Below are 25,786 nucleotides of genomic sequence, written 5' to 3'. Positions count from 1 at the left end.
ACAAAAACAAAAAATTCTGCAAAGCTTCAATATTTCAGTTAAATTATATTAATCTTTAGGATGGCAGTTTCCAGGGTGAGACAAATTTAAAAAGTTACATTATTCATCTTTCCTGGCTTCTTTGCAACATCTTGAAAACCAAAGTCAATTTTTTATACTAGAATATAAGAGAAAGGCCATTCATCCCATCTAATTTGCTTGATTCAGAGTCCATGTATGATTATTTTGTGAACTTTCCTCCTAGATCACTATAATGTTCCCTTCTACACTGCATATTGCTCAAAGGCATCTCAAAAAGGCTGCCATTTAGTGTCACATCTGATTGTTAATCTCCACAAGACCCTTACCGTGTCCTGTACTTTAAAAGTCACTCTTGTTCCTGTTCCAGGTACAGGTTGTTCTTGAGTTTGGACTTCACCAAGGTCTTCTGTCTCACCAACTCTTGAACTGAAGAAAAACTCACGTGAACATAATATACATGAGCAACAATGCAGTGACTACATGACTAACTTTATGGATAGACTGGAGAAGCTGGGGTTGTTCTCCTTGGAACAGAGACGGTTGTGAGGAGGTTTGATAGAGGTATTCAAAATTATGAAGGGTCCAGACAGTAGATAGAGAGAAACTGTTCCCATTGACGGAAGGGTCAAGAACCAGAGGACATAGATTTAAGGTGATTGGCAAAAGAACCAAAGGATAATGAGGAAAAATTTATTTACACAGCGAGTGGTTAGGACCTGGAATGCATTGCCCAAGGGGTGGTGGAGGCAGATTCAATCATGGCCATCAAAAAGGAACTGGATAAGTACTTGAAAGGAAAAAAATTGCAGAGCTACGGGGATAGGGCGGGAGAGTGGGACTAGCTGGATTGCTCTTGCATAGAGCCGGCGCGGGCTCGATGGGCCTCCTTCCATGCTGTAAGCTTTTTATGATTCTAATGCGAGAATATGAATGCTTAACATGTTGGTATAAGATTCCTTTATTTACCATTTTAATGGAACATTAACCAGTTATTATTTCAAGGCTGTAATCTAATAAAGTTTGATTGATTTTCCAAAACAAGCTTTATAGTTAATGATAAGATTATTACTGCGATTGATGGATTATAACTAACCTTTTGTCAATTGTCACAATGCTGTGCAGTGACTTGTTTGAGGGCCACTCACACAAAAATATAGAATTTATTTTTTTCTTTTCTTTACTCAACACTTTTTCTTTCTCTCTTTAATATCTCAGATCTGGCAGGTTGTGAATTCAAGCCGACAGAGAGACATGAACCACATATAAGGGGTTGCTGCCACAAGTAATCCCTGGCCATATTATTAGTACCATTCAATTAATACATGATCGGTGCAATTGGTTTGGTGAAATTACTTATTTTTAAACACAGCAAACACAATATTTCACATTTGTAAGATTAATATTCCTCTAAGTACAGATAAAGGGTCCGATATTACCATGGTGGCGGGCTTGCGGAGGGGGGTAGATTGGGCGCGTGGATAACGCGCCCGGTGAAATCAGTCTGCTCCACACGCAATCGCAGGCTGATTGGAGCCACTTACCAATGCTTCTGGGTTTCCCGCTGCTAAGCTGCGTGGTGGCCAGGCTGCGCATGCGCAGTAAGGTCTGTCAGCTGGAGGAGCCCTATTTAAAGGGGCAGTCCTCCACTGACAGATGCTGCAACAAATAGGAAAAATTACAGCATGGAGCATACCAGGGGGAAGGCTGCTCCCAGGTTAATGATGCCTCACTCCAGCTCTTATTGGATGGGGTGAGGAGGAGGGGTGGGGGGGGGAGGACAGAGAAGGCCTGGCTCGAGGTGGCAGAGGAGGTCACCTGCACCACCAAAATATCGCCCACCTGCATACAGTGCAGGAGGCACTGCAATGACCTAAGTAGGTCAGCCAAAGTGAGTACACTTACTCATTCCCCTACACTCCGTCTGCCACATCACCGCCCCCACCCCACATCTCCTTCTGCACAGCCAACACTACTCTGTCACATGACCCCTCACACCAACTCAAACCTCATCCTCATCTTACCTGCACTTACTCACCTCGCCAGTACTCATCCCGCCACTACCACTCAACCCAATCCTCATACAATCTCATGGCTCTATCTCATACGCACCCTCTCATGCATCTCTTTCACAGTCAGCCTCACTCAACCTGCCACTACCTGTGCTGCAGCCACAGGGCATGCATCACATATGTGCAGTAGGAAGCGTAAGGCAAACGTGTCGTTAGCATGAAGGGGATGCACAAGGGTGTTTGAGGGTTTGCCATGGTTTTTACTTATATTTAACTTCTGATCAACTCACATTACATTATATTGGCAACACTACTGCCACGTCTTTGGCTCTTTTGTACAGACGACTGAGACGTCGGCGATGTCCCCGGTGGCACCCTGGAAGGATGAGGAGAAGTTGTTGAGGGCTGTGGTGACTTTGACAGTGACAGGTAAGAAGATGGTGCTCGGGCCAGCCGGGAGCAGCTCGGCATGAAGGAGGCTGCAGATGTCCACGACTACATGTCGAGTGACTCTGAGCCTCCATGTGCACTGCTGCTCAGAGAGGTCCAGGAAGCTGAGCCTCAGTCTGTGGACCCTGTGGCGAGGGTAGTGCCCTCTGCGACGCATCTCTCTCTGCGGTTGCCCTCCCTCCTGCTGTGCAGGTGGATGTGTCATAGCACTGTGTTGTGGAGCTCCACGTGTCAGAGGTAGACGGCGTGGCCAGCGATGCTGTTCACCATCTGAGGAGGTCATGACTGCAGCTACAACGGCCCCCATCCGGAAGATGTACATCTGAGGGGATCCGCAAGGTAGGTAAATGTGTCTGGACACCGGGGTAAGTGTGCAAGTTGGTGAATTTTGTTGTTAGGAGGAGGGTGGTGGAGGCCAAACTTTGTCCAAAGTGACAGAGTGGCCTCCTGCAATGAGTGAGTGTCTTCCCCCCCCACCCCCTCACCCCCCCCACCTGTCAAATGGACCTTTGCAGCTGCCACAGGCTGATGGATGCAACACGTCCACTTCAACTGGGAGTGTTTCCCCCAGTACGGGAAACAGTCTCAGTCAGTTGCAAAATCCCATCCCTGCTAAAATAACAGGTCAATCAGGTCTGCAAACAGCCTGAAGTACCTGTTCAAGTACTTTAAGTGGCACCCCGCCGGCTTTAATTGCTGGCGGGAATCCCACATGCGGGGGCTGCACGCGCATGTGAGCGCGTCAGTGAGGAACCCAGAAATGGGGCGGGTTGGAGCCGGGCTCCAGAGCCGCCCCGGGAATCCCCGATTTTCGCAGCCCCCCTGCCACGAACGCACCCGATCACGGGTGCGTAAATCGAGCCCAAAGTGTCAGGTTGGTTCAGCTGGTAGCACGCTTGTCTCCCAGTCTGAAGGATGTGAGATCAAGCCCCTTTCTAAGACTTGAGCACAAAATCTTCAGAGCAGTAGTTAATTGCCAATAATGCTGTTCTTCGAATTTGAAGTTAAACAGATGTCCGGCTGTTCCAGTGGTTCAAGAGGATATAAACAAACCAAGGCTTATTCAAAAAGCAGGGACATATCCCAGTTTCCTGGCCAACATTCTTTCTTCAACCACATCAACAAAAGCAGATTAATTGCTCATTCAGCTCACTGTTGTTTGTGGGGCCTTGCCATGTGCAAAACGACTGCCCTGCTTGCTTGCATAACAACAGCGACTGTACTTCAAAATGTAATTCACTGCACGTGATAGAAGGTGCTACATAAAAGCCACAGTCTTTCTTAATGCCATAAGAGTACAAAAGCCATAATTTTAACAGTAAAAATACTTCACCTGGTCCTTTCCAGTCTTCTCAAAGGTGGTCTTCCAGAGGCTGAGATACTTTTTGATCTGTTGTAGCTGGGCTTATAGCCCAGACCCCATTTATCTTTAAGGGAAGCTGCCTGTACAAACCATAAATTTTCTTAGATTTTGGAGATGCAACAAAATAAAAAAATACATTCAACACTGTATGAAGTCAAGCTTCAGTAATATAATCGCTCTTTTTATGAACAATTTTTGTACCCCATTTATACTGTATTTGACCATTTACATTAAACAGTATTGCTAACAATCTAAAACAATATTACTTGCTTTTTAATATTAATGCTGCTGTTCTTAGTTAAGTTGAAATCATGCAACACAATAAACTTACACACAATGCCATTTAAAGTACACATATGTTATTTGGAGACCTAGTAACACTCCTGCATTTAGTGGCAGTCCCACAAGGGAGATGATCACCATGTCTCATCCACGTCTCTAAGTAAGGAATCTTACAACACCAGGTCCAACAGTTTTATTTGAAAATCACAAGCTTTCAGAGGCTTTCTCCTTCGTCAGGTGAGTGTGGGATTCCTTGGAAGGTACCGAACAATGCCTGGTGATTACAGATAATCTTTCCAACTGCCCGTTGTCAAGGTAATCAAAGGAGTCGAAGAGTGTTCAGAGAGAGAGACTTTACATACAGAACTACTGAATACACAAACGGTCAGAACCCAAAGACAGAGAGAGAGAGAGAGAGAGAGAGAGAGAGAGAGAGAGAGAAACATCCAAAAGGAAAAGAAGAGAGAATGATCAGTTGTATTAAAAACAGATAACTCTTTTTTCGCTGGTGGGGTTACGTGTAGCGTGACATGAACCCAAGATCCCGGTTGAGGCCGTCCTCATGGGTGCGGAACTTGGCTATCAATTTCTGCTCGACGATTTTGCGTTGTCGTGTGTCTCGAAGGCCGCCTTGGAGAACGCTTACCCGAAGATCGGTGGCTGAATGTCCTTGACTGCTGAAGTGTTCCCCAACTGGGAGGGAACCCTCCTGTCTGGCGACTGTTGCGCGGTGTCCGTTCATCCGTTGTCGCAGCGTCTGCATGGTCTCGCCAATGTACCATGCTCCGGGGCATCCTTTCCTGCAACGTATGAGGTGGACAACGTTGACCGAGTCACAGGAATATGAACCATGTACCTGGTGGGTGGTGTCCTCTCGTGTGATGGTGGTATCTGTGTTGATGATCTGGCATGTCTTGCAGAGGTTGCCGTGGCAGGGTTGTGTGGTGTCATGGATGCTGTTCTCCTGAAAGCTGGGTAATTTGCTGCAAACGATGGTCTGTTTGAGGTTGGGTGGCTGTTTGAAGGCGAGTAGTGGAGGCGTGGGGATTGCCTTAGCGAGGTGTTAGTCTACGATGACATGTTGAAGGCTGCGGAGAACACTGCGTAGTTTCTCCGCTCCGGGGAAGTACTGGACGACGAAGGGTACTCTGTTGGTTGCGTCCCGTGTTTGTCTTCTGAGGAGGTCTATGCGATTTTTCGCTGTGGCCCGTCGGAACTGTCGATCGACGAGTCGAGCATCATATCCCGTTCTTACGAGGGCGTCTTTCAGCGCCCGTAGGTGTCCATCGCGTTCCTCCTCATCTGAGCAGATCCTGTGTATTTGCAGGGCCTGTCCATAGGGGGTGGCCTCTTTGACGTGGTTAGGGTGGAAGCTGGAAAAATGGAGCATCGTGAGGTTGTCCGTGGGCTTGCGGCAGAGTGAGGTGCTGAAGTGCCCGTCTTTGATGGAGATTCGTGTGTCCAAGAAAGAAACCGATTCTGAGGAGTAGTCCATGGTGAGTTTGATGGTGGGATGGAACTTGTTGATGTTATTGTGTAGTCTCTTCAGTGATTCTTCGCCGTGGGTCCATAGGAAGAAAATGTCGTCGATGTATCTGGTGTATAGCGTTGGTTGAAGGTCCTGTGCAGTGAAGAAGTCGTGCTCGAACTTGTGCATGAAAATGTTGGCGTATTGGGGTGCGAATTTGGTCCCCATGGCTGTTCCGTGTGTTTGGGTAAAGAACTGGTTATCGAAGGTGAAGACATTGTGATCCAGGATGAAGTGGATGAGTTGTAGGATGGCGTCTGGAGATTGGCTGTTGTTGGTGTTGAGTACTGAGGCTGATGCAGCGATGCCGTCATCGTGGGGGATACTGGTGTAGAGTGCCGAGACGTCCATCGTGGTGAGAAGTGTTCCTGGTTCAACTGGTCCGTGGGTGCTGGATACGTCGAGGGCATCCTGAAACCCATCGTACAGGGAACCCCCAGCTTCTGTCGCGATACGACAGACTTCCCACAAAAACTCAGCACCCACGGACCAGTTGAACCAGGAACACTTCTCACTACGATGGACGTCTCAGCACTCTGCCGTCATTGTGGGGGATACTGGTGTAGAGTGCTGAGACGTCCATCGTAGTGAGAAGTGTTCCTGGTTCAACTGGTCCGTGGGTGCTGAGTTTTTGTGGGAAGTCTGTAGTATCGCGACAGAAGCTGGGGGTTCCCTGTACGATGGGTTTCAGGATGCCCTCGACGTATCCAGCACCCACGGACCAGTTGAACCAGGAACACTTCTCACCACGATGGACGTCTCGGCACTCTACACCAGTATCCCCCACGATGACGGCATCGCTGCATCAGCCTCAGTACTCAACACCAACAACAGCCAATCTCCAGACGCCATCCTACAACTCATCCGCTTCATCCTGGATCACAATGTCTTCACCTTCGATAACCAGTTCTTTACCCAAACACACGGAACAGCCATGGGGACCAAATTCGCACCCCAATACGCCAACATTTTCATGCACAAGTTCGAGCACGACTCCTTCACTGCAGAGGACCTCCAACCAACGCTATACACCAGATACATCGACGACATTTTCTTCCTATGGACCCACGGCGAAGAATCACTGAAGAGACTACACGATAACATCAACAAGTTCCATCCCACCATCAAACTCACCATGGACTACTCCTCAGAATCGGTTTCTTTCTTGGACACACGAGTCTCCATCAAAGACGGACACCTCAGCACCTCACTCTACCGCAAGCCCACGGACAACCTCACGATGCTCCACTTTTCCAGCTTCCACCCTAACCACGTCAAAGAGGCCATCCCCTATGGACAGGCCCTGCGAATACACAGGATCTGCTCAGATGAGGAGGAACGCGATGGACACCTACGGACGCTGAAAGACGCCCTCGTAAGAGCGGGATATGACGCTCGACTCGTCGATCGACAGTTCCGACAGGCCACAGCGAAAAATCGCATAGACCTCCTCAGAAGATAAACACGGGACGCAACCAACAGAGTACCCTTTGTCGGCCAGTACTTCCCCGGAGCGGAGAAACTACGCCATGTTCTCCGCAGCCTTCAACATGTCATCGATGACGACGAACACCTCGCTAAGGCCATCCCCACGCCTCCACTACTTGCCTTCAAGCAGCCACCCAACCTCAAACAGACAATCGTTTGCAGCAAATTACCCAGCTTTCAGGAGAACAGCGTCCACGACACCACACAACCCTGCCACGGCAACCTCTGCAAGACATGCCAAATCATCAACACAGGTACCACCATCACATGAGAGGACACCACCCATCAGGTACATGGTTCATACTCCTGTGACTCGGCCAACCTTGTCCACCTCATACGTTGCAGGAAAGGATGCCCCGGAGCATGGTACATTGGCGAGACCATGCAGACACTGCGACAACGGATGAACGGACACCGCGCAACAATCGCCAGACAGGAGGGTTCCCTCCCAGTCGGGGAACACTTCAGCAGTCAAGGACATTCAGCCACCGATCTTCGGGTAAGCGTTCTTCAAGGCGGCCTTCGAGACACACGACAACGCAAAATCGTCAAGCAGAAATTGATAGCCAAGTTCCGCACTCATGAGGACGGCCTCAACCGGGATCTTGGGTTCATGTCACGCTACATGTAACCCCACCAGCGAAAAAAGAGTTATCTGTTTTTAATACAACTGATCATTCTCTCTCTTTCTCTTCCTTTCGGATGTTTCTCTCTCTCTCTCTCTGTCTTTGAGTTCTGACCGTTTGTATATTCAGTAGTCCTGTATGTAATGTCTCTCTGTCTGAACACTATTCGACTCCTTTGATTGCCTTGACAACTGGCAGTTGGAAAGATTATCTGTCATCACCAGGCATTGTTCTCTGACTATATATGCGGTACCTTCCATGGAATCGCACACTCACCTGACGAAGGAGAAAGCCTCTGAAATCTTGTGATTTTCAAATAATGTTGGACTATAACCTGGTGTTGTAAGATTCCTTACATTTGTCCACCCCAGTCCATCACCGGCATCTCCACATCACCACTTCTCTAAAGTTCAATCTCTTGTGTGTATATGGATTTTGCCATTAACTTCTGACATTTCTTTCTCGGCCTCTTTGGTCGAATCCCTCCAGTCTGGCTTCTGCCCATTTTAAATCTCTGAGGCAGACTTGTATAATTCCACTCTTACCTATCTGGACAAAGCCAGCACATCTGCAGCAATAGCTTCTCTTCCCTCCCCACCTCCCACTATTGCCTCCAGAGACCCCCAAGAATTTATCCTTCACCCTTCCTCAGCTGCATGCTAACCCTCGATTACAACATCTGCAAGTAAGCGGTCACTTTCCATATGTACGCTGACACAGTTCTATTTTTCCACCACTTCTGTAGATCCCATGACTACTTCTGTGCTGTGAGACTGCCTATCCCCAAAATCAAGTCTCAAATGAGTCACAACTTCCTTCAGCCAAACACTGGGAAGACTGAAGCCAATACTTGATGCCTGACATAAATTTTGCTTCCTTGCCATTGATGCCATCCTCTCCCTGATGACTTGATCAGGCTGAACAAAATTGTGCTTAATCTTAAAGATGTCATACACCGAGATTGCATCCAGAACATTCTACCTCCAGAACATTTCCCATCCACACTCCTACATCAAATCCCCTGCTGCTGAAAATCTTGTCTATATTTTTTTTTGTTACCTCTATACTTTACTACTCCAATTTTCCTTGCTAGTCTTCTATCATCCACCCTTTATAAGCTCCAACTTGTTTAACGCGTAGCCGCCTGCACTTTGTCCCACACTTAGTCCTGCTCACCCATCATTCCGACAATGCTTTCCTGTCCTCCAATACATCCAACTTGAAATTCTTGTCCTTGGCTTCAAATCACTCCATGGCTTAATTCCTTCCAACCTCTGCAACCTCCTCCAGCCACATATCTCCTCCCACACCATTCAATCCACTGACTCTGGTCTCTTGTGCATCCTGCACCCCACCATCGCCCTCCCCAACCCTCCCTTCACCTCATCATTCGTGGCAGAGCTTTCAATTGCCTCAGCCTTACTCTCTGGAACTTCCTTCCTACACCAATATTAGTGTAGTCAAATGAGCACTCATCCCATGAATTGAGAATATCAGTTGTTACTACAATGCTGTGAGCAGTGTATCACTCAGACACCAACCCTGCACTTGAAACATCAAGATGCCTCTCTGAAGTGTGAAATCCAGGAAATGCCACCCACAGAACCAAGATTTGGGAGACTGAGGAAGATTGGAGGGGGTGGAGTATGAGAAACCCTTTTCAGTGAACTAATGTCATTTATACAGAGAATTAGCCTGCTACTTCTGAGGGGGAAAAAAATTGTGAATTTGCATCAGCAAATAATTTGCTCACCCTCATGCTGGATCGCCGTAGTTTTTTTCGAACATCTCGGCGGATGTCATTAACAGCAACAGATTCTAACTGTTGATAACGCTGAATCTCTTGGTTTATTGTTCCTTCACTTGCACCAAGTTTTCTAGAAAAAAAATCAAATATTTTATTGACTCAGCTCTGTTGGACAACCTTTAGATTCTATGCTGTTTACTCAGTTCTTCAAGACAACCTATGTTCTACATCATTCTAAATATATGTTAGAGAAGTTTAACAGATCTTACTTGAAATTTGAATTCGCCTAGTATTTCATCCTCTAATTTGGCAAGTTGGTAGAGCAACTAACTCTAATTTGAAAAATAAATTTACCATAGCTATATCGTCACAATGAGAACATATGAATAAATAGTGATAGGGAAAGCTCTGGATTATCCAATGACAATTTTATCATTCATATATGTTGAAGCAAAAGCTTACCATTGAATGATTTTTTTAAAAAAATCATAAGTAATATAAAAATCACATGGAATAAAAATAACCTTATTAAAATGACTGGCATGTCATCACTACTAAAAATTAACTTAGTGTGATGTGTATAATTTTTTTTTCTAACCTACTAAAATCCTAAATGCACAAAAATGCAAGGGGGTAATTTTTCAATTTTGCTGCCTGAATGGTCTCCTGATGGAGCAGATTGCCCACCTGTTGCAGAACCCTTCCGATTAATCAGGAAGGTTCTGCAATCAGCGGATTACAATCCAGATGGCGAAGTTGAAAACCCCCCACCTTGATCTCCTGTAGTGTCGCTTATGGCGAGTCAGAAGATATGTTGTTTTTATAACAATAGGGATGTTATGTCATGTCATGTACATGGGAACATAGGAACAGGAGTCGGCCCTTCAGCCCCTCATGCCTGCTCCGCCATTTGATAAGATCATGGCTGATCTGTGATCTAACTCCATATACCTGCCTTTGGCCCATATCCCTTAATACTTTTGGTTGCCAAAAAGCTATCTATCTCACATTTAAATTTAGCAATTGAGCTAGTATCAATTGCCGTTTGCGGAAGAGAGTTCCAAACTTCTACCACCCTTTGTGTGTAGAAATGTTTTCTAACCTCACTCCTGAAAGGTCTAGCTCTAATTTTTAGACTGTGCCCCCTACTCCTAAAATCCCCAATCAGCGGAAATAGTTTCTCTCTATCCACCCTATCTGTTCCCCTTAATATCTTATAAACTTCGATCAGATCGCCCCTTAATCTTCGAAACTCCAGAGAATACAACCACAATTTGTGACATCTCTCCTCATAATTTAACCCTTGAAGTCTGGGTATCATTCTAGTAAACCTACGCTGCACTCCCTCCAAGGCCAATATGTCCTTATGAAGGTCCGGTGCCCAGAACTGCTCACAGTACTCCAAGTGCGGTCTAACCAGGGTTTTGTATAGCTGCAGCATAACTTCTGCCCCCTTGTACTCCAGTCCTCTAGATATAAAGGCCAGCATTCCATTATTGATGATTTTCTGCACCTGTTCATGACACTTCAATGATCTATGCACCTGAACCCCTAAGTCCCTTTGGGCATCCACTGTTTTAAAACTTTTTACCATTTAGAAAGTACCCTGTTCTATCCTTTTTTGATCCAAAGTGAATGACCTCTCATTTGTGTACATTGAATTCCATTTGCCACAGTTTTGCCCATTCACCTAATCTATCAATATCGCTTTGTAATTTTATGTTTTCATCTACACTGCTTACAATGCCACCAATCTTTGTGTCATCGGCAAACTTAGATATGAGACTTTCTGTGCCTTCATCTAAGTCGTTAATAAATATTGTGAATAATTGAGGCCCCAAGACAGATCCCTGTGGGACTCCACTAGTCACATCCTGCCAATGTGAGTACCTACCCATTATCCCTACTCTCTGTCGCCTTTCGCTCAGCCAACTTCCTAACCAACTCCATACTTTTCCCTCGTTTCCATGGGCTTCTATCTTAGCTAACAGTCTCTTATGTAGGGCTTAACATCAGCGCCACTAATTAACAGTTAGCGAATATGCCAATTTCTGGCTTGTAAGATGATATGTTGGGATTTTCAACAGTGCTTTGGGGATCCAATTCTATGGCTGCCCAGCATTTTATGAAATGGTCCTGAGGTGTGGCAGAACCAGTTTAGGGCTCCTGGACTTCAGCAGCACTGGGGTAAGGGTGGTGTGGTCTAGCGCTAATATAGAATGGGAACCTGGGCTTGGCAAAACTGTGGATGAGGAACCTGAAGTATGGCATAAGTGTGGGGATGGAATGTGAGGTTCAATTCACTGGTGAATTCCTAATATTTGTCAATAGTGAGGGAAGGGGTAGAGGGAGGGTATGGATGTAACCATACTGGGGAAGGGGCCCAGGGTCTGGCAGCACTCGGCTGTCAGTTGTTAAGAGACCTCCGCGAACATTGAATTCAGTCTTCTGTGATTGGTTCTGGGTTGTGTGTACGTGTCTGTCGCACAGCTATCACTAATTTGAATATAAGCATTTCTAACTAAAACACAGCCTTTCTGTTTGTCTGAGAAGCTATCAAAACTCAACTAATTTATCTATTCATTTGGGGAAAAGGAAAAAAACACTCAAATTAGGATGAGGAGAGACAATGGTCCTGTCTCTCTTTTGCTCTCCTTCTCTCCCTTAGCTTGACGTGCTTTCTAAAGTAAAAAATGAATAGATCATAGAATCATACAGCACAGAAGGAGGCCATTCTGCCCCTCGTGCCTGTGCCGGCTCTTTGAAAGAGCTATCCAATTAGTATTCCCCATCGCCCTGCAAATTTTTCCTTTTCAACTATAGATCCAATTCCCTTTTTGAAAGTTACTATTGAATATGTTTTCAACACCCTTTCAGATAGTACATTCCAGATCATAAAAATTCAATGCGGAAAAAAATGTCTCCTCATCTCCCCTCTGATTCTTTTGCCAATTAACTTAAATCTGTGTTCCTCTGTTACCGACCCTCCTGCCAGTGGAAACAGTTTCTCCCTATCTGCTCTATCAAAATCCTTCATAATTTTGAAGACCTCTATTAAATATCCCCTTAATCTTCTCTGCTCTAAGGAGAACAATCCCAGCTTCTCTAATCTCGCCACATAACTTAATGGATTAAGTTTACCTGTTACACCAACAAAGGGATAATGAGATGCTGCACTACTGCAGAAAGACAAAGAGGCAGAATTTCCCCTTCAGTGTCAGGGCACAAGAGCTTGGTGCGGTGGAAGGCCCTTATCGCAAAATCGGGCCCAATCTGTTCAGCATTTTCATCAATTCGTTTTAAAGGATTGAATAGTTTTTATTTAAAAGTTTAATTGAAAATCTACTCAAAATTATCAGTTCGTATGTATTGAAATTATTTTTAAAACTGTATAAAGTGAAATACTGTCATACAAAGGCACAATTTGACTTTTCCGCTGAGAATTTTAAAAAAATGTTTCTAAGGGAGGATTCCCTGATTGGGCACTCCCAGCAAGGTTTGGAAATTGTGGGCCCACAGCTCCATATCTTCCGTCCATCTATTCAAATGGAGGAAAATCGAGGCATCAAATCATAGAGTCCATGATCTCCCAACCAGCAGCACTTGATACAATTGCCACAACTCAGCATTAATTAGCCCTTTAATTTAAACATCAACAAAAGCTATAAAAAGTGTGCAATCAGTACAATTTGTCATGTTTGAAATATCTGGCGGTTTCTGCCTGCTTCTCCATTTAAAAAAAACAGAAGTATAAACTTTAACTGAATAAAATTTGTACTTCAAGGTTTTCTTCAAATAATAAAGTAGATGCAGCTGGAAACCGAGAAGAAACATTGGAGCAGTTGGGCTGATTAAATGTTACTGATACACCCTGAGAAATTGTGCACAATGCACATGCCTAGCCTGCGGGATCTGCCTTTTAGCTAACAATGACAGCTTTGCACAAAAATATCAAGTTTAGGTCCAAGCCGAAGCTTTTGGGAGGGGTGGAAGCCTTCAAGTAGAAATTTCAATTAAGATATTAAAAGACAATTCAGTGGGTAAGTTTAATCGTATTATTGTGAAATATGCATTTTTATGTTTTTACTTTGTTTAAAAATTTTTGTATTGGACATTAGAAATTTTAATCACTAAGGGAAAAAAATGGCAAATGAAAAAACTCTCAAAATGTTTTGTGCTGTTGATGAGAATCTAGTAGCCTGATTATGCAATCAGATTGATGAGTTTGTCTGGGGAAAATCCTTTATAAAGGTGGATGTGAGTAGAATAGGGGAAAAGGGGGGGGGGGAGGGAAAGAGAGACAGACAGACACATACTTCAGATCATCAATAACTTTGGCTTGTTCATTCAATTCCCTGATGTCGACTAAACGTTTGACAAACTTTCTTCCCCTTGGATCTGCAGCTTGGCCCCCAGCAGAGCCCTGTCTTCGATGGTCAGTGGTTTCCTAACGAAAAAACAATTACAGATTATAAATTCTGATCAGTCAAATAGAGACGAAGAAAAAAGTTGATAAATTTTGCTGTTTTGGCCCCAAGTGATTTAAAATTCCACCACAATTTATACAGCATGCAAAAAAAAAATCAAGTGTTTCATTCAAAGCTTTACATTCAAAGTTTAGCTAACTGAGTGCAACTGATCTAAAGCATAAATCATAACTTAGGAGGATCATATTTTATAATTTGGATAGATAGACACTTTTAACTGTTACATACACTATCCCACGAGCGAGATCGGGATGCTTTTGAGTGTAAATAGTTAGAATTTGGTGGGTCATGAGTCTCAGGACTAGACAGAAATTCTGCAGGAAAAGAATAACGCTGGTGTTCAGGACCCAGACCAAGGAGCTGGTTTACAAGTCGTTGCCCAAATGAAATTTTAACAGAGTCGAGGTTTATTGCGTTTCCATCTGCATTCTGAATAATAAAGGAAGGTAATTCGGTTTAGCAATTTCTGGACTTTAATTGCATTAACAGATTTTAATTTATCAGTTACTACAGTCTCCAGCTGAGATTACGACGTAACACATTTAAAATGATTGTTCCTAAAATTCTGGATCTAGTCCTGGGGAATGAAGAAGGCCAAGTGGAGTGTGTTTCAGTGGGAGAACATAGTGATCATAATAAAATAAGGTTTAAAGTAGTTACGGAAAGGGACAAAGAGAAATCAACAGTGAAAATACCCAACTGGAAGAGAGCCAATTTCAGTGATTTGAGAAGGGATCTAGCACTAGTGGACTGGAAACAAAAATTGGCTAAGAAAACAGTAAACGAGCAATGGCAGGCCTTCAAGGCAGAGATAGCTCAGATATAATCCAAGCATATTCCCATAAGGAGGAAAGAGAGGCCATCCAAAGCTAGAGCTCCCTGGATGACAAAGGAAATAGAGGTTAAAATAAAACAGGAAAAGATTTATGACAAATGTCAAGTACAGAATACAGCAGAAAACCAAACAGAATACAGACAATGCAGGGGGAAATTGAATAAGGATATAAGAAGAGCAAAGAGAGAAGAAAAGACTAGCAGATAACATAATAGGGAACCCAAAGATCTTTTATGAACACATCAAAAGTAAAAGGATAATTAATGGAATGGTGGGGCCAATTAGGGATAAAGAAGCAAATCTTCTTGTGGAGGCAAAGGGCATGACTGAGGTACTGAATGAGTACTTTGCATCTATCTTCACAAAAGAAGAGGATGAAGTTAATGTCACACTAAAGGAAGAGGGAGTAGAGATATTGGATAGGATTAAAAATAGATAGAAAGGAGGTGCTAAATAGGTAGGCATCACTCAAAATTAACAAGTCACCCGGTCCAGATGGGATGCATCCAAGGTAGCTGAAGAAAGCAAGGGTGGAGATAGCAGAAGCTCTGACCACAATCTTTCAATCGTCCTTGGATATGGGAGGGGTGCCAGAGGACTGAAGGATTGCAAATGTTATACCCCTATTCAAAAAAGGGGAGAGGGATAAACCTGGTAACAACAGGTCAATCAGGCTAAAGTCAGTTGTGGGGAAACTACTAGAGACCAGTGTCAAGGACAAAATTAATTCTCACTTGGAGAAGCATGGGTTAATAAAAAGGCAGCCAGCACGGGTTTGTTAAAGGCAAATCATGTCTGACTAACCTGATTGAGCTCGTTGATGAAGTATCTGAGAGGATTAGAATCATAGAAAGGTTACAGCACGGAAGGAGGCCATTCGGCCCATCAAGTCTGTGCCGGCTCTATGCAATAACAATCCAGCTAGTCCCACTCCCCCACCCTATCCCCGTAGCCCTGCAAATGTTTTCTTTTCAAGTACTTAGCCAGGTCCCTTTTGAACGCCATGATTGAATCTGCCTCCACCACCCCCTCTGGCAGTACATTCCAGATCCTAACCGCTCGCTGCGTAAAAAGGTTTTTCCTCATGTCACCTTTGGTTCTTTTGCCAATAACCTTAAATCTATCACCTCTGGTTCTTGATCCTTCTGCCAATGGGAACTGTTTCTCTCTATCTACTCTGTCTAGACCCTTCATGATTTTGAATACCTCTATCAAATCTCCTTGCAACTGCCTCTGTTCCAAGGAGAACAACCCCAGCTTCTCCAGTCTATCCACGTAGCTAAAGTCCCTCAACACTGGAATCATTCTAGCAAATCTCTTCAGCACCTCTCTAAGGACTTCACATCTTTCCTAAATGGAAAGGTTAATGAAGGTAGTGCAGTAGATGTTGTAAATATGGACTTTCAAAAGGCATTTGTTAAAGTACCATATAACAGGGGCTTGATCGGGTGGATACGGTAAGGATGTTCCCAAGGATGGGTGAAACTAGAACTAGGAGGCATAATCTTAGAATAAGGGGCTGCTCTTTCAAAACTGAGATGAGGAGAAACTTCTTCACTCAGAGGGTAGTAGGTCTGTGGAATTTGCTGCCCCAGGAAGCTGTGGAAGCTCCATCATTAAATAAATTTAAAACAGAAATAGACAGTTTCCTAGAAGTAAAGGGAATTAGGAGTTACGGGGAGCAGGCAGGAAATTGGACATGAATTTAGATTGGAGGTTAGGATCAGATCAGCCATGATCTTATTGAATGGCGGAGCAGGCTCGAGGGGCCGATTGGCCTACTCCTGCTCCTATTTCTTATGTTCTTATGTAACAGACTATTCGGATGCAGTGGGGTCCCCCTGGTGTTGGTATTAGGTCCATTGCTTTTCTTGTTATATATAAATGATCTGGATTTGGGTATAGGGAAGATACAAAACTTAGCAACATAGTAAATAGTGAGGAGGATAGTAGAAGACTTCAGGAAGACATACAGACTGGTGAAATGGACAGACACATGGCAGATGCAATTTAATGTGGATAAGTGTGAAGTGATGCACTTTAGGAGGAACAACATGGAGAGGCAATATAATCTCAGTGGCACTATTTTGAGGAAGGTGCAAGAGCAGAGGGACCTGGGGGGGTGCATATTCACAAATATTTGAAGGTGGCAGGGCAAGTTGATAAGGCAGTTAAGAAAGCATATGGGATACTTGGCTTTGTAAAAAGGGTCTTTGAATACAAAAACAAGGAAGTCATGCTAAATCTTTACAAATTACTGGTTAGGCCTCAGCTACAGTATTGTGTGCAATTCTGGGCACCACACTTTAGGAAGGATGTCAAGGCCTTAGGGAGGGTACAGAGGAGGTTTACTAGGATGTTACCAGGGATGAAGGACTTCAGTTATGTGGAGAGATTGGAGAAGCTGGAATTGTTCTCCTTAGAGCGGAGGAGGTTAAGGGGAGATTTAATAGAGGTATTCAAAATAATGAGGGGTTTTGATACAGTAAATAGGGAGAAACTGTTTCTTCTGGCAAGTGGGTCAGTAATCAGAGGCCATAGATTTAAAATAATTGGCAAAAGAACTAGAGGGAAATGAGAAGAAATTTTTCACAGAGAGTTGTTAAGATTTTGAACACACTACCTGAAAGGATGGTGGATGCAGATTCCAATACAACTTTCAAAAGGCAATTGGAAATGTACTTGAAGAGGACTAATATGCAGGGTTATGGGGAAAAAGCTGGGGTATGCGACTAAATTGGACAGCTCTTTCAAAGAGCCGGCACGGGCACGATGGGCCAAATGGCCTTCTTCTGTGCTAAGATTCTATGATTCCATCTGTTTTTATTGTCTGTATTCGAAAGTAATGAGTTTCTGCAAATAAAAAAGCTGACAAATTATGCAGTAATACAGATGAACTGCCTTTATTGTATGCCAACACAGTTAAATTTCTTCATGTGGTTTACTTAATATTAAGATAGCCAGAGGCCCGTAAGTGCATGGAATCCAAAGAAAACCTATCAAGTTAGATGGTAAATACAGCTCACAAATTATATATTTTATGGTTGGCCACGAGAAAGGGATTAGTAGAGACAAAAAACTGATATATGGAAAAGATTGTGACAGCAATAAATATGGTACAAAGTGATGCAGCAAACAGATCTAATATGTATACAAACTTCTGGTGAAATGGTCAAGCTGTTCATTTAGGCTACAAGCATAAGCTAGGAGGCAAAATGATACTTTTGAGCAGAAAGTGACAACTGAGACTTGGTGTTCCAAATGCTCAAGGAGGACAAAAAAAATTTGGTGCATAAACTGGAGGTGTCTCCAGGTCAATAAAGAAGGTATCTTTCCCTCCTCATTTTGGTCAAAGCCAGGGGACTAAAGAACTGAAACATAAGATACCATATATTGGCAAACTAGGATGAGCTATTCTTTTCTAGTTACTTAAAAATCATAAATTCACCCAACAGCAATAGGGTCTTTAGTAGCCAATCACTCACTCCTGCTGGCAGTATAACCAGTCCCAAGTTAATACCTCCAACACCACTCAATTACAATTAAACATTTTTATGAAGCTCAGATACAAACATTTGCTATAAGCTTCGCATACCAATAAAAACAATTATTGAATTGAATATTTAAGTAACCTCAATATAAAATGGTTTACAGCATTATTGATTCACTTACAGTCATGATGGTGGGAGACATGGTGTCAGGTTCATCCTCATCTGTTAAGTCAACCGTGTTGATTGAGTTCAGGTCAGCAATGTCATCAATTTCTTCCTCACCTGTCAGAGTCGTCATTGTGTTACCCAAGGCATTGAGTCTTTTTCCTATGTTGGGATCCATGTGCACATCAATACCGCACATTTTCCATAAAACATTCAGTGTCCAGGTCCCCGCACTACTACTGTCTAGAAAAAAAAGGTAAGATTTGGCATGACTTCATCTGTATAACAAGTATCATATAATCCAGAAAATTTGACATGTGATTATACAGTCAAACATGCTAGAATGAACTTACTATGATAAAGATCTGAGAAACATTCTAAAATAGATTTTCTTTAAACAGAGTTCGTTATAAGATTGTGTTTCCCTGCAGTTATACTGGCAGTTTGTAAATAATTAGGATTTATAGGTATCCTTATTTCTTTCCTACTATTTTCTTGATTTAGGTTTACATTTGTGAACAAATGTTAATTCTTGAGAATACTTAAAGGCATCACTCCAAAATAAAATACCTAAGATTGAATATGGTAGTTTATTCCTAACAGTATTAATAGAGTAATGCACCTTGATTTTCCATCCTTAGCATAGATCATTGTAGTCCAATACATTAAGCGATAGCCACATATGGCTAAATGGAAATCCAGATGTGGCTAATTGCATTTTTGATTACAAAAAAGAGTAATAGATACCGTCGTTGGGCATGTGTACTTCAACCTTTTTGTGTGCTTTTTGGTAAAATGGCAAGATGAAAAGCTGAGCTTGTAGTTTTTTTTTGATCGTTGCGTGTGCTTCACTTCCTTTGTTGCTGCTTATTGGTTATCTGCTAAAATGGTATGTAACACAGGTGAAAATACTGGAATTTAGCACCGTGGAAACACCAGTAACATTGTATGGAGAGGGGACCTGTCATCGGGGTCAGCTCGCCCAATAACCATTCTGGGCCAGCAGAGAAAACAAGCCCAACCAATAACGAGCAGCTAAGTAGCATCCAACCGTGCTCTAGACGGAGAGCAGGGGTGGGTATGGCGCGTCTCTCTGTGCGAATCTGCATTCTCAGCAATCACTCCGATGAAGTCACAGTACCGCTCACAACTGCTGGACAAAAACCTACAAGCTGTCTTAAGATGTAGTGTGTCTGGTAAATTTATGACAGAATTTCAAACTTTGGTGAAAGAGAAACACCGCACAAAGTTTTGCAACGAATGGTGGTAGATGTTTGTTAATATACACATGAAATACATTTACCTGTATTATGTAGAAGACGTTTTCTCCTAAAATTAGCGTATGTGGCTAAAACGGTGTCACCGTAGGCACACCTGTGGCTAGTCAGCAATTTCTACTGGACAACACTGACATAGTTTATTGCAAAATAGCTATTAACAGGTGTTAGATAAAGTGGAAATATGATGGTTGCACAGCTCTTTACATAGCTCCAGGTACTTCCTACACCTGTCTGAATCTGCAAAGTACTGGTGGGAGTGGAAACTTAGATGCGAGTGAAAACTTGTATGCGAGTGAAATGTAAAGGGATGGGGATAATTAAAGGGAGAGTCACAAGAGAATGGTAAAAATTCTGAAAATTTGGAGAGTCTCAAAAGACATCCAAGTCTTAGCCAAGGTTGAAGGGGCTGGAAACTAATTTAAAAAACAGGTAAAATGAATGGAAAGGAAATTCAGGGTGCAGGTAGGAGTCTGTAGGCAAGTAACAGCTCAACTCAGTGCCTACCGCCACCCCCCTCCATCCCCTATTTGATGGCCGCTGAAGTGGCGGTGGCACTGTATGAGATGGCTGCGGTTCTCTGTGCCACTTCAGGCACCAGCCCTATATTTCAGAAGCGCAGCATGTCTGCAAGAAGACGGAACCAAGTTTCTGGCCACAGCTGGACATTACTATCACTGGAAATTGCCATACCAATCCTGCATGGTAGCTGCAGACATCAGCTCTGCATCTGCACTGACCCAGACTCTGAGAAGATAGTTCCCCACAGTCATTGCCAGGTAGGTGCACCGGGGCCTGAAGAAATGATTGGTGGCATCTTGGTGAGTGTGACCAATCAGACCACACTTTTGATCGCACTGGCAATTTTCCGCTCCCATTACGAGGCTTCTTTCATCCTGCGCTGCTAAAAGCAAGCGAAGAACCATCCAACAATACGGTTAGTCAGGAATTCATATTTCTTCATGATGCCACTGGGTCTGCTATCTTTTGGAAACAGTGGCCACTGCCTGCATTAATGATCCGCCAAAACAAAGGTCTGGTCATCTGTGTCTCCAGATGTAGGTGCACAGAATTTGGTGGATGGACACAGAGCATCTCTCATCCCTCCTTAGATCCTCCTTCCAAACACATGACATGCTTGCTTGTGGCAGTCATTTCCACTGCTGCTGTTTCTGCCAAATCAGAAAATGTGTTCAGGTGCAAAGTAGGTGGAGTTCTAGAGGGATGGGACTTCTGTCCATTTTTGATCCTGGCTGCCTGTTTTATACCACTGCAATGGGTGGCTGGGAGTGGCTTGGTTTATCTTACAATACTCACACATTCTGATCTCCAGTATCGCTCTGGCTTCATGTTCCTGCCGATATTTCAGCAACAACAGCTGTAAATAATCATTTACATGCAGACATTTTTACCATTCCCAATTGATCATTTCCATAACTTGATTGACAGCTATCTAAGCCACAGAGGTTTAAACTGTTTAGCTTATTACATTCAGTAACAGAGCAACAGTGAAAGAGATGTACTTCTATAACTGAGCGAAAACAACCTGTGATTTTATAATTTATATACATGAGAACTACAGTTCATTGTGTGCTCCTAAAGATTTGGAAAACAACTGTAATTTCTGATACCTCAAATATATGACAGTACTCAGTATCACAAACTCAGACAATATTTTTTGCAGACATGACAGTAAAACATATTTTTTCTATATTCGTTCATGGGATGTGGGCTTCGCTGGCAAGGCCAGCATTTATTGCCCATCCCTATTTGCCCTTCAGAAGGTGGTGGTGAGCCACCTTCTTGAACCACTGCAGTCCGTGTGGTGAAGGTACTTCCAGAGTTCTGTTACGTAGGGAGTTCCAGGATTTTGACCCAGCGACAATAAACAGCAATATATTTCCAAGTCAGGATGGTGCGTGACTTGGAGGGGAATGTGCAGTGGTGGTGTTCCCATGTGCCTGCTGCCCTTGTCCTTCTAGGTGGTAGAGGTCGCGGGTTTGGGAGGTGCTGTCGAAGAAGCCTTGGTGAGTTGCTGCAGTGCATCCTGTGGATGGTACACACTGCAGCCACGGTGCGCCGGTGGTGAAGGGAGTGAATGTTTAGTGCGGTGGATGGGGTGCCAATCAAGCGTGCTGTTTTGTCCTGGATGGTGTCGAGCTTCTTGAATGTTGTTGGAGCTGCACTCATCCAGGCAAGTGGAGAGTATTCCATCACACTCCTGACCTGTGCCTTGTAGATGATGGAAAGGCCTTGGGGAATCAGGAGGTGAGTCACTCGCCGCAGAATACCCAGCCTCTGACCTGCTCTTGTAACCACAGTATTTATGTGGCTGGTCCAGTTAAGTTTCTGGTCAATGGTGGCCCCCAGGATGTTATTGGTGGGGGAATCGGGGGCGATGGTAATGCCGTGGAATGTCAAGGGGAGGTGGTTAGACTCTCTCTTGTTGGAGATGGTCATTGCCTGGCACTTGTCTGGCGCGAATGTTACTTGCCACTTATCAGTCCAAGCCTGCATGTTATCGGAGGGGTTGCGAATGGAACTGAACACTGTGCAATCATCAGCGAACATCCCTATTTCTGACCTTATGATGGAGGGAAGGTCATTGATGAAGCAGCTGAAGATGGTTGGGCCGAGGAACTCCTGCAGCAATGTCTTGGGGCTGAGATGATTGGCCTCCAACAACCACGACCATCTTCCTTTGTGCTAGGTATGACTCCAGCCACTGGAAAGTTTTCCCCCTGATTCACATTTTATGAGGGCTCCTTGGTGCCACACTCAGTCAAATGCTGCCTTGATGTCAAGGGCAGTCACTCACAACTCACCTCTGGAATTCAGCTCTTTTGTCCATGTTTGGACCAAGGCTGTAATGAGGTCTGGAGCCGAGTGGTCTTGGCGGAACCCAAACTGAGCATCGGTGAGCAGGTTATTGGTGAGTAAGTGCCGCTTGATAGCACTGTCGACAACACCTTCCATCACTTTGCTGATGATTGAGAGTGGACTGATGGGGCGGTAATTGGCCGGATTGGATTTGTCCTGCTTTTTGTGGACAGGACATTCCTGGGCAATTTTCCACATTGTCGGGTAGATGCCAGTGTTGTCGCTGTACAGGAATAGTTTGGCCAGAGGCACGGCTAGTTCTGGAGCACAAGTCTTCAGCACTACAGCCAGGATGTTGTCAGGGCCCATAGCCTTTGTTGTATCCAGTGCACTCAGCCGTTTCTTGATATCACATGGAGTGAATCGAATTGGCTGAAGACTGGCTTCTGTGATAGTGGGGATATCGGGAGGAGGAAGAGATGGATCATCCACTCGGCACTTCTGGCTGAAGATGGTTGCAAACGCTTCAGCCTTGTCTTTTTGCACTCACGTGCTGGACTCCGCCATCATTGAGGATGGGGATGTTTACAGAGCCTCCTCCTCCCGTTAGTTGTCTAATTGTCCACCACCATTCACGACTGGATGTGGCAGGACTGCAGAACTTTGATCTGATCCGTTGGTTGTGGAATGGCTTAGCTCTGTTTATAGCATGTTGCTTCTGCTGTTTCGCATGCATGTAGTCCTATGTTGTAGCTTCACCAGGTTGGCAACTCATTTTTCGGTATGCCTGGTGCTGCTCCTGGCATGCTCTTCTACACTCCTGATTGAACCAGGGTTGATCCCCTGGCTTGTTGGTAATGGTAGAGCGAGGAATATGCCTGGCCATGAAGTTCCAGATTGTGCTGGAATACAAATCTGCTGCTGCTGCTGATGGCCCACAGCGCCTCATGGATACCCACTTTTGAGCTGCTAGATCTGCTCTAAATCTATCCCATTTAGCACGGTGATTGAGCCACACAACACGTTGGATGGTGTCCTCAGTGCGAAGACGGGACTTCGTCTCCACGAGGACAATGCGGTGGTCACTCCTACCAATAATGTCATGGACAGATGCATCTGCGAGAGGTAGATTGGTGAGGACGAGGTCAGGTTTTTCCCTCGTGTTGGTTCGCTCACCACCTGCCACAGGCCCAGTCTGGCAGCGATGTCTTTCAGGACTCGGCCAGCTCGGTCAGTAGTGGTGCTACGAGCCACTCTTGGTGATGGACATTGAAGTCCCCCATCCAGAGTACATTCTGTGCCCTTGCTGCCCTCAGTGCTTCCTCCAAGCGGTGTTCAACATGGAGGAGGACTGGTTCATCAGCTGAGGGGGGGCGATAGGTGGTAATCAGCAGGAAGTTTTCTTGCCCATGTTTGACCTGATGCCATGAGATTTCATGGGGTCCGGAGTCAATGTTGAGGACTCCCAGGGCCACTCCTTCCTGACTGTATATCACTGTACCACCACCTCTGGTGGGTCTGTCCTGCAGTGGGACAGGACATACCCAGGGATGGTGATGGAAGATTCTGGGACGTTGGCTGAAAGGTATGATTCTGTGAGTATGCCTATGTCAGGCTGTTGCTTGATTAGTCTGTGGGACAGCTCTCCCACTTTTGGCACAAGTCCCCAGATGTTAGTGAGGAGGACTTTGCAGCGTCGACTGGGCTTGGTTTGCCTTTGTCGTTTCCGGTGCTTAGTGGTCCAATGCCGGGTGGTTCGTCCGGTTTTATTCTTATTGTGACTTTCTGTAGCGAGATTGTACAACTGAGTGGCTTGCTGGGCCATTTCAGAGGGCGATTAAGAATCAACCACATTGCTGTGGGACTGGAGTCACATATAGGTTTCCTTCCCTAAAGAACATTAGTGGGGGATGTGGGGAGATTTTATCCCCCCAGGACAGGAGGGTTAAAATTTTAAAACTAGGAAACCCGACCCCAACCTGCCGCAAAAGTGTCCACTTCTGGTCTTAATGGAGGCGTGTTAAGGGGCAGGTGACTCGCCTGCTCTCCAGATGCTGGTCCATAATTTTAATAAGGCTGCGTGCCACAAATTTTACCACAGCTTTAAATTTAATGGTTGCAGTCCGGGTTTCTCAGGGCGCGGGAAACCCGGCAGCTGATGGCGAGGCGAGAATGGCCGGATCGAGCAGGTAAGTGCTTTCTCTGCCCTGCTTGTGGGCCAAGAGGTGGAGGTGTGCTGCTCCCCGGCCCCACAAGCAAATCTGCTTCCCTCCCCGCGAACCATCCACGATCTCGCCCCCCCCCCGACCTTCCATCCACGATCTCGCCCCTCCCCGACCTTCCATCCACGATCTCGCCCCTCCCCGACCTTCCATCCACGATCTCGCCCCTCCCCGACCTTCCGTCCACGATCTCGCCCCTCCCCGACCTTCCGTCCACGATCTCGCCCCTCCCCGACCTTCCGTCCACGATCTCGCCCCTCCCCGACCTTCCGTCCACGATCTCGCCCCTCCCCGACCTTCCGTCCACGATCTCGCCCCTCCCCGACCTTCCGTCCACGATCTCGCCCCTCCCCGACCTTCCGTCCACGATCTCGCCCCTCCCCGACCTTCCGTCCACGATCTCGCCCCTCCCCGACCTTCCGTCCACGATCTCGCCCCTCCCCGACCTTCCGTCCACGATCTCGCCCCTCCCCGACCTTCCGTCCACGATCTCGCCCCTCCCCGACCTTCCGTCCACAATCTCGCCCCTCCCCGACCTTCCGTCCACAATCTCGCCCCTCCCCGACCTTCCTTCCACGATCTCGCCCCTCCCCGACCTTCCGTCCACGATCTCGCCCCTCCCCGACCTTCCGTCCACAATCTCGCCCCTCCCCGACCTTCCGTCCACGATCTCGCCCCTCCCCGACCTTCCGTCCACGATCTCGCCCCTCCCCGACCTTCCGTCCACGATCTCGCCCCTCCCCGACCTTCCGTCCACGATCTCGCCCCTCCCCGACCTTCCGTCCACGATCTCGCCCCTCCCCGACCTTCCGTCCACGATCTCGCCCCCCCCCGACCTTCCATCCACGATCTCGCCCCTCCCCGACCTTCCATCCACGATCTCGCCCCTCCCCGACCTTCCGTCCACGATCTCGCCCCTCCCCGACCTTCCATCCACGATCTCGCCCCTCCCCGACCTTCCATCCACGATCTCGC

General features: G+C 45.5%; 1 protein-coding gene across 8 annotated transcripts in view; it reads right to left on the bottom strand.

Moving 5' to 3' along the window:
- kiaa1109 (KIAA1109 ortholog) overlaps positions 1 to 25,786 on the bottom strand; it is a 460,818-nt gene that overhangs the window by 126,430 nt on the left and 308,602 nt on the right. For 6 of the 8 annotated variants that reach the window (XM_067993249.1, XM_067993258.1, XM_067993276.1 and 3 more), the window contains 6 exons: positions 18,509 to 18,735; positions 14,230 to 14,430; positions 13,831 to 13,961; positions 9,521 to 9,644; positions 3,814 to 3,923; positions 348 to 447 (listed from right to left, as the gene is read on the bottom strand). In XM_067993249.1, the coding sequence (XP_067849350.1) occupies positions 348 to 447; positions 3,814 to 3,923; positions 9,521 to 9,644; positions 13,831 to 13,961; positions 14,230 to 14,430; positions 18,509 to 18,735 (893 nt within the window). The remainder of the gene's footprint in view (positions 1 to 347; positions 448 to 3,813; positions 3,924 to 9,520; positions 9,645 to 13,830; positions 13,962 to 14,229; positions 14,431 to 18,508; positions 18,736 to 25,786) is intronic. The other 2 variants (XM_067993283.1, XM_067993292.1) reach the window with 1 other exon arrangement.

This window comes from Heptranchias perlo, chromosome 1 (assembly GCF_035084215.1).
Source record: "Heptranchias perlo isolate sHepPer1 chromosome 1, sHepPer1.hap1, whole genome shotgun sequence".
NCBI classification, from domain to species: domain Eukaryota; kingdom Metazoa; phylum Chordata; class Chondrichthyes; order Hexanchiformes; family Hexanchidae; genus Heptranchias; species Heptranchias perlo.
The sequence above is the reverse complement of the archived record's forward strand: the minus strand, read 5'-3'. Positions and strand labels throughout refer to the sequence as shown.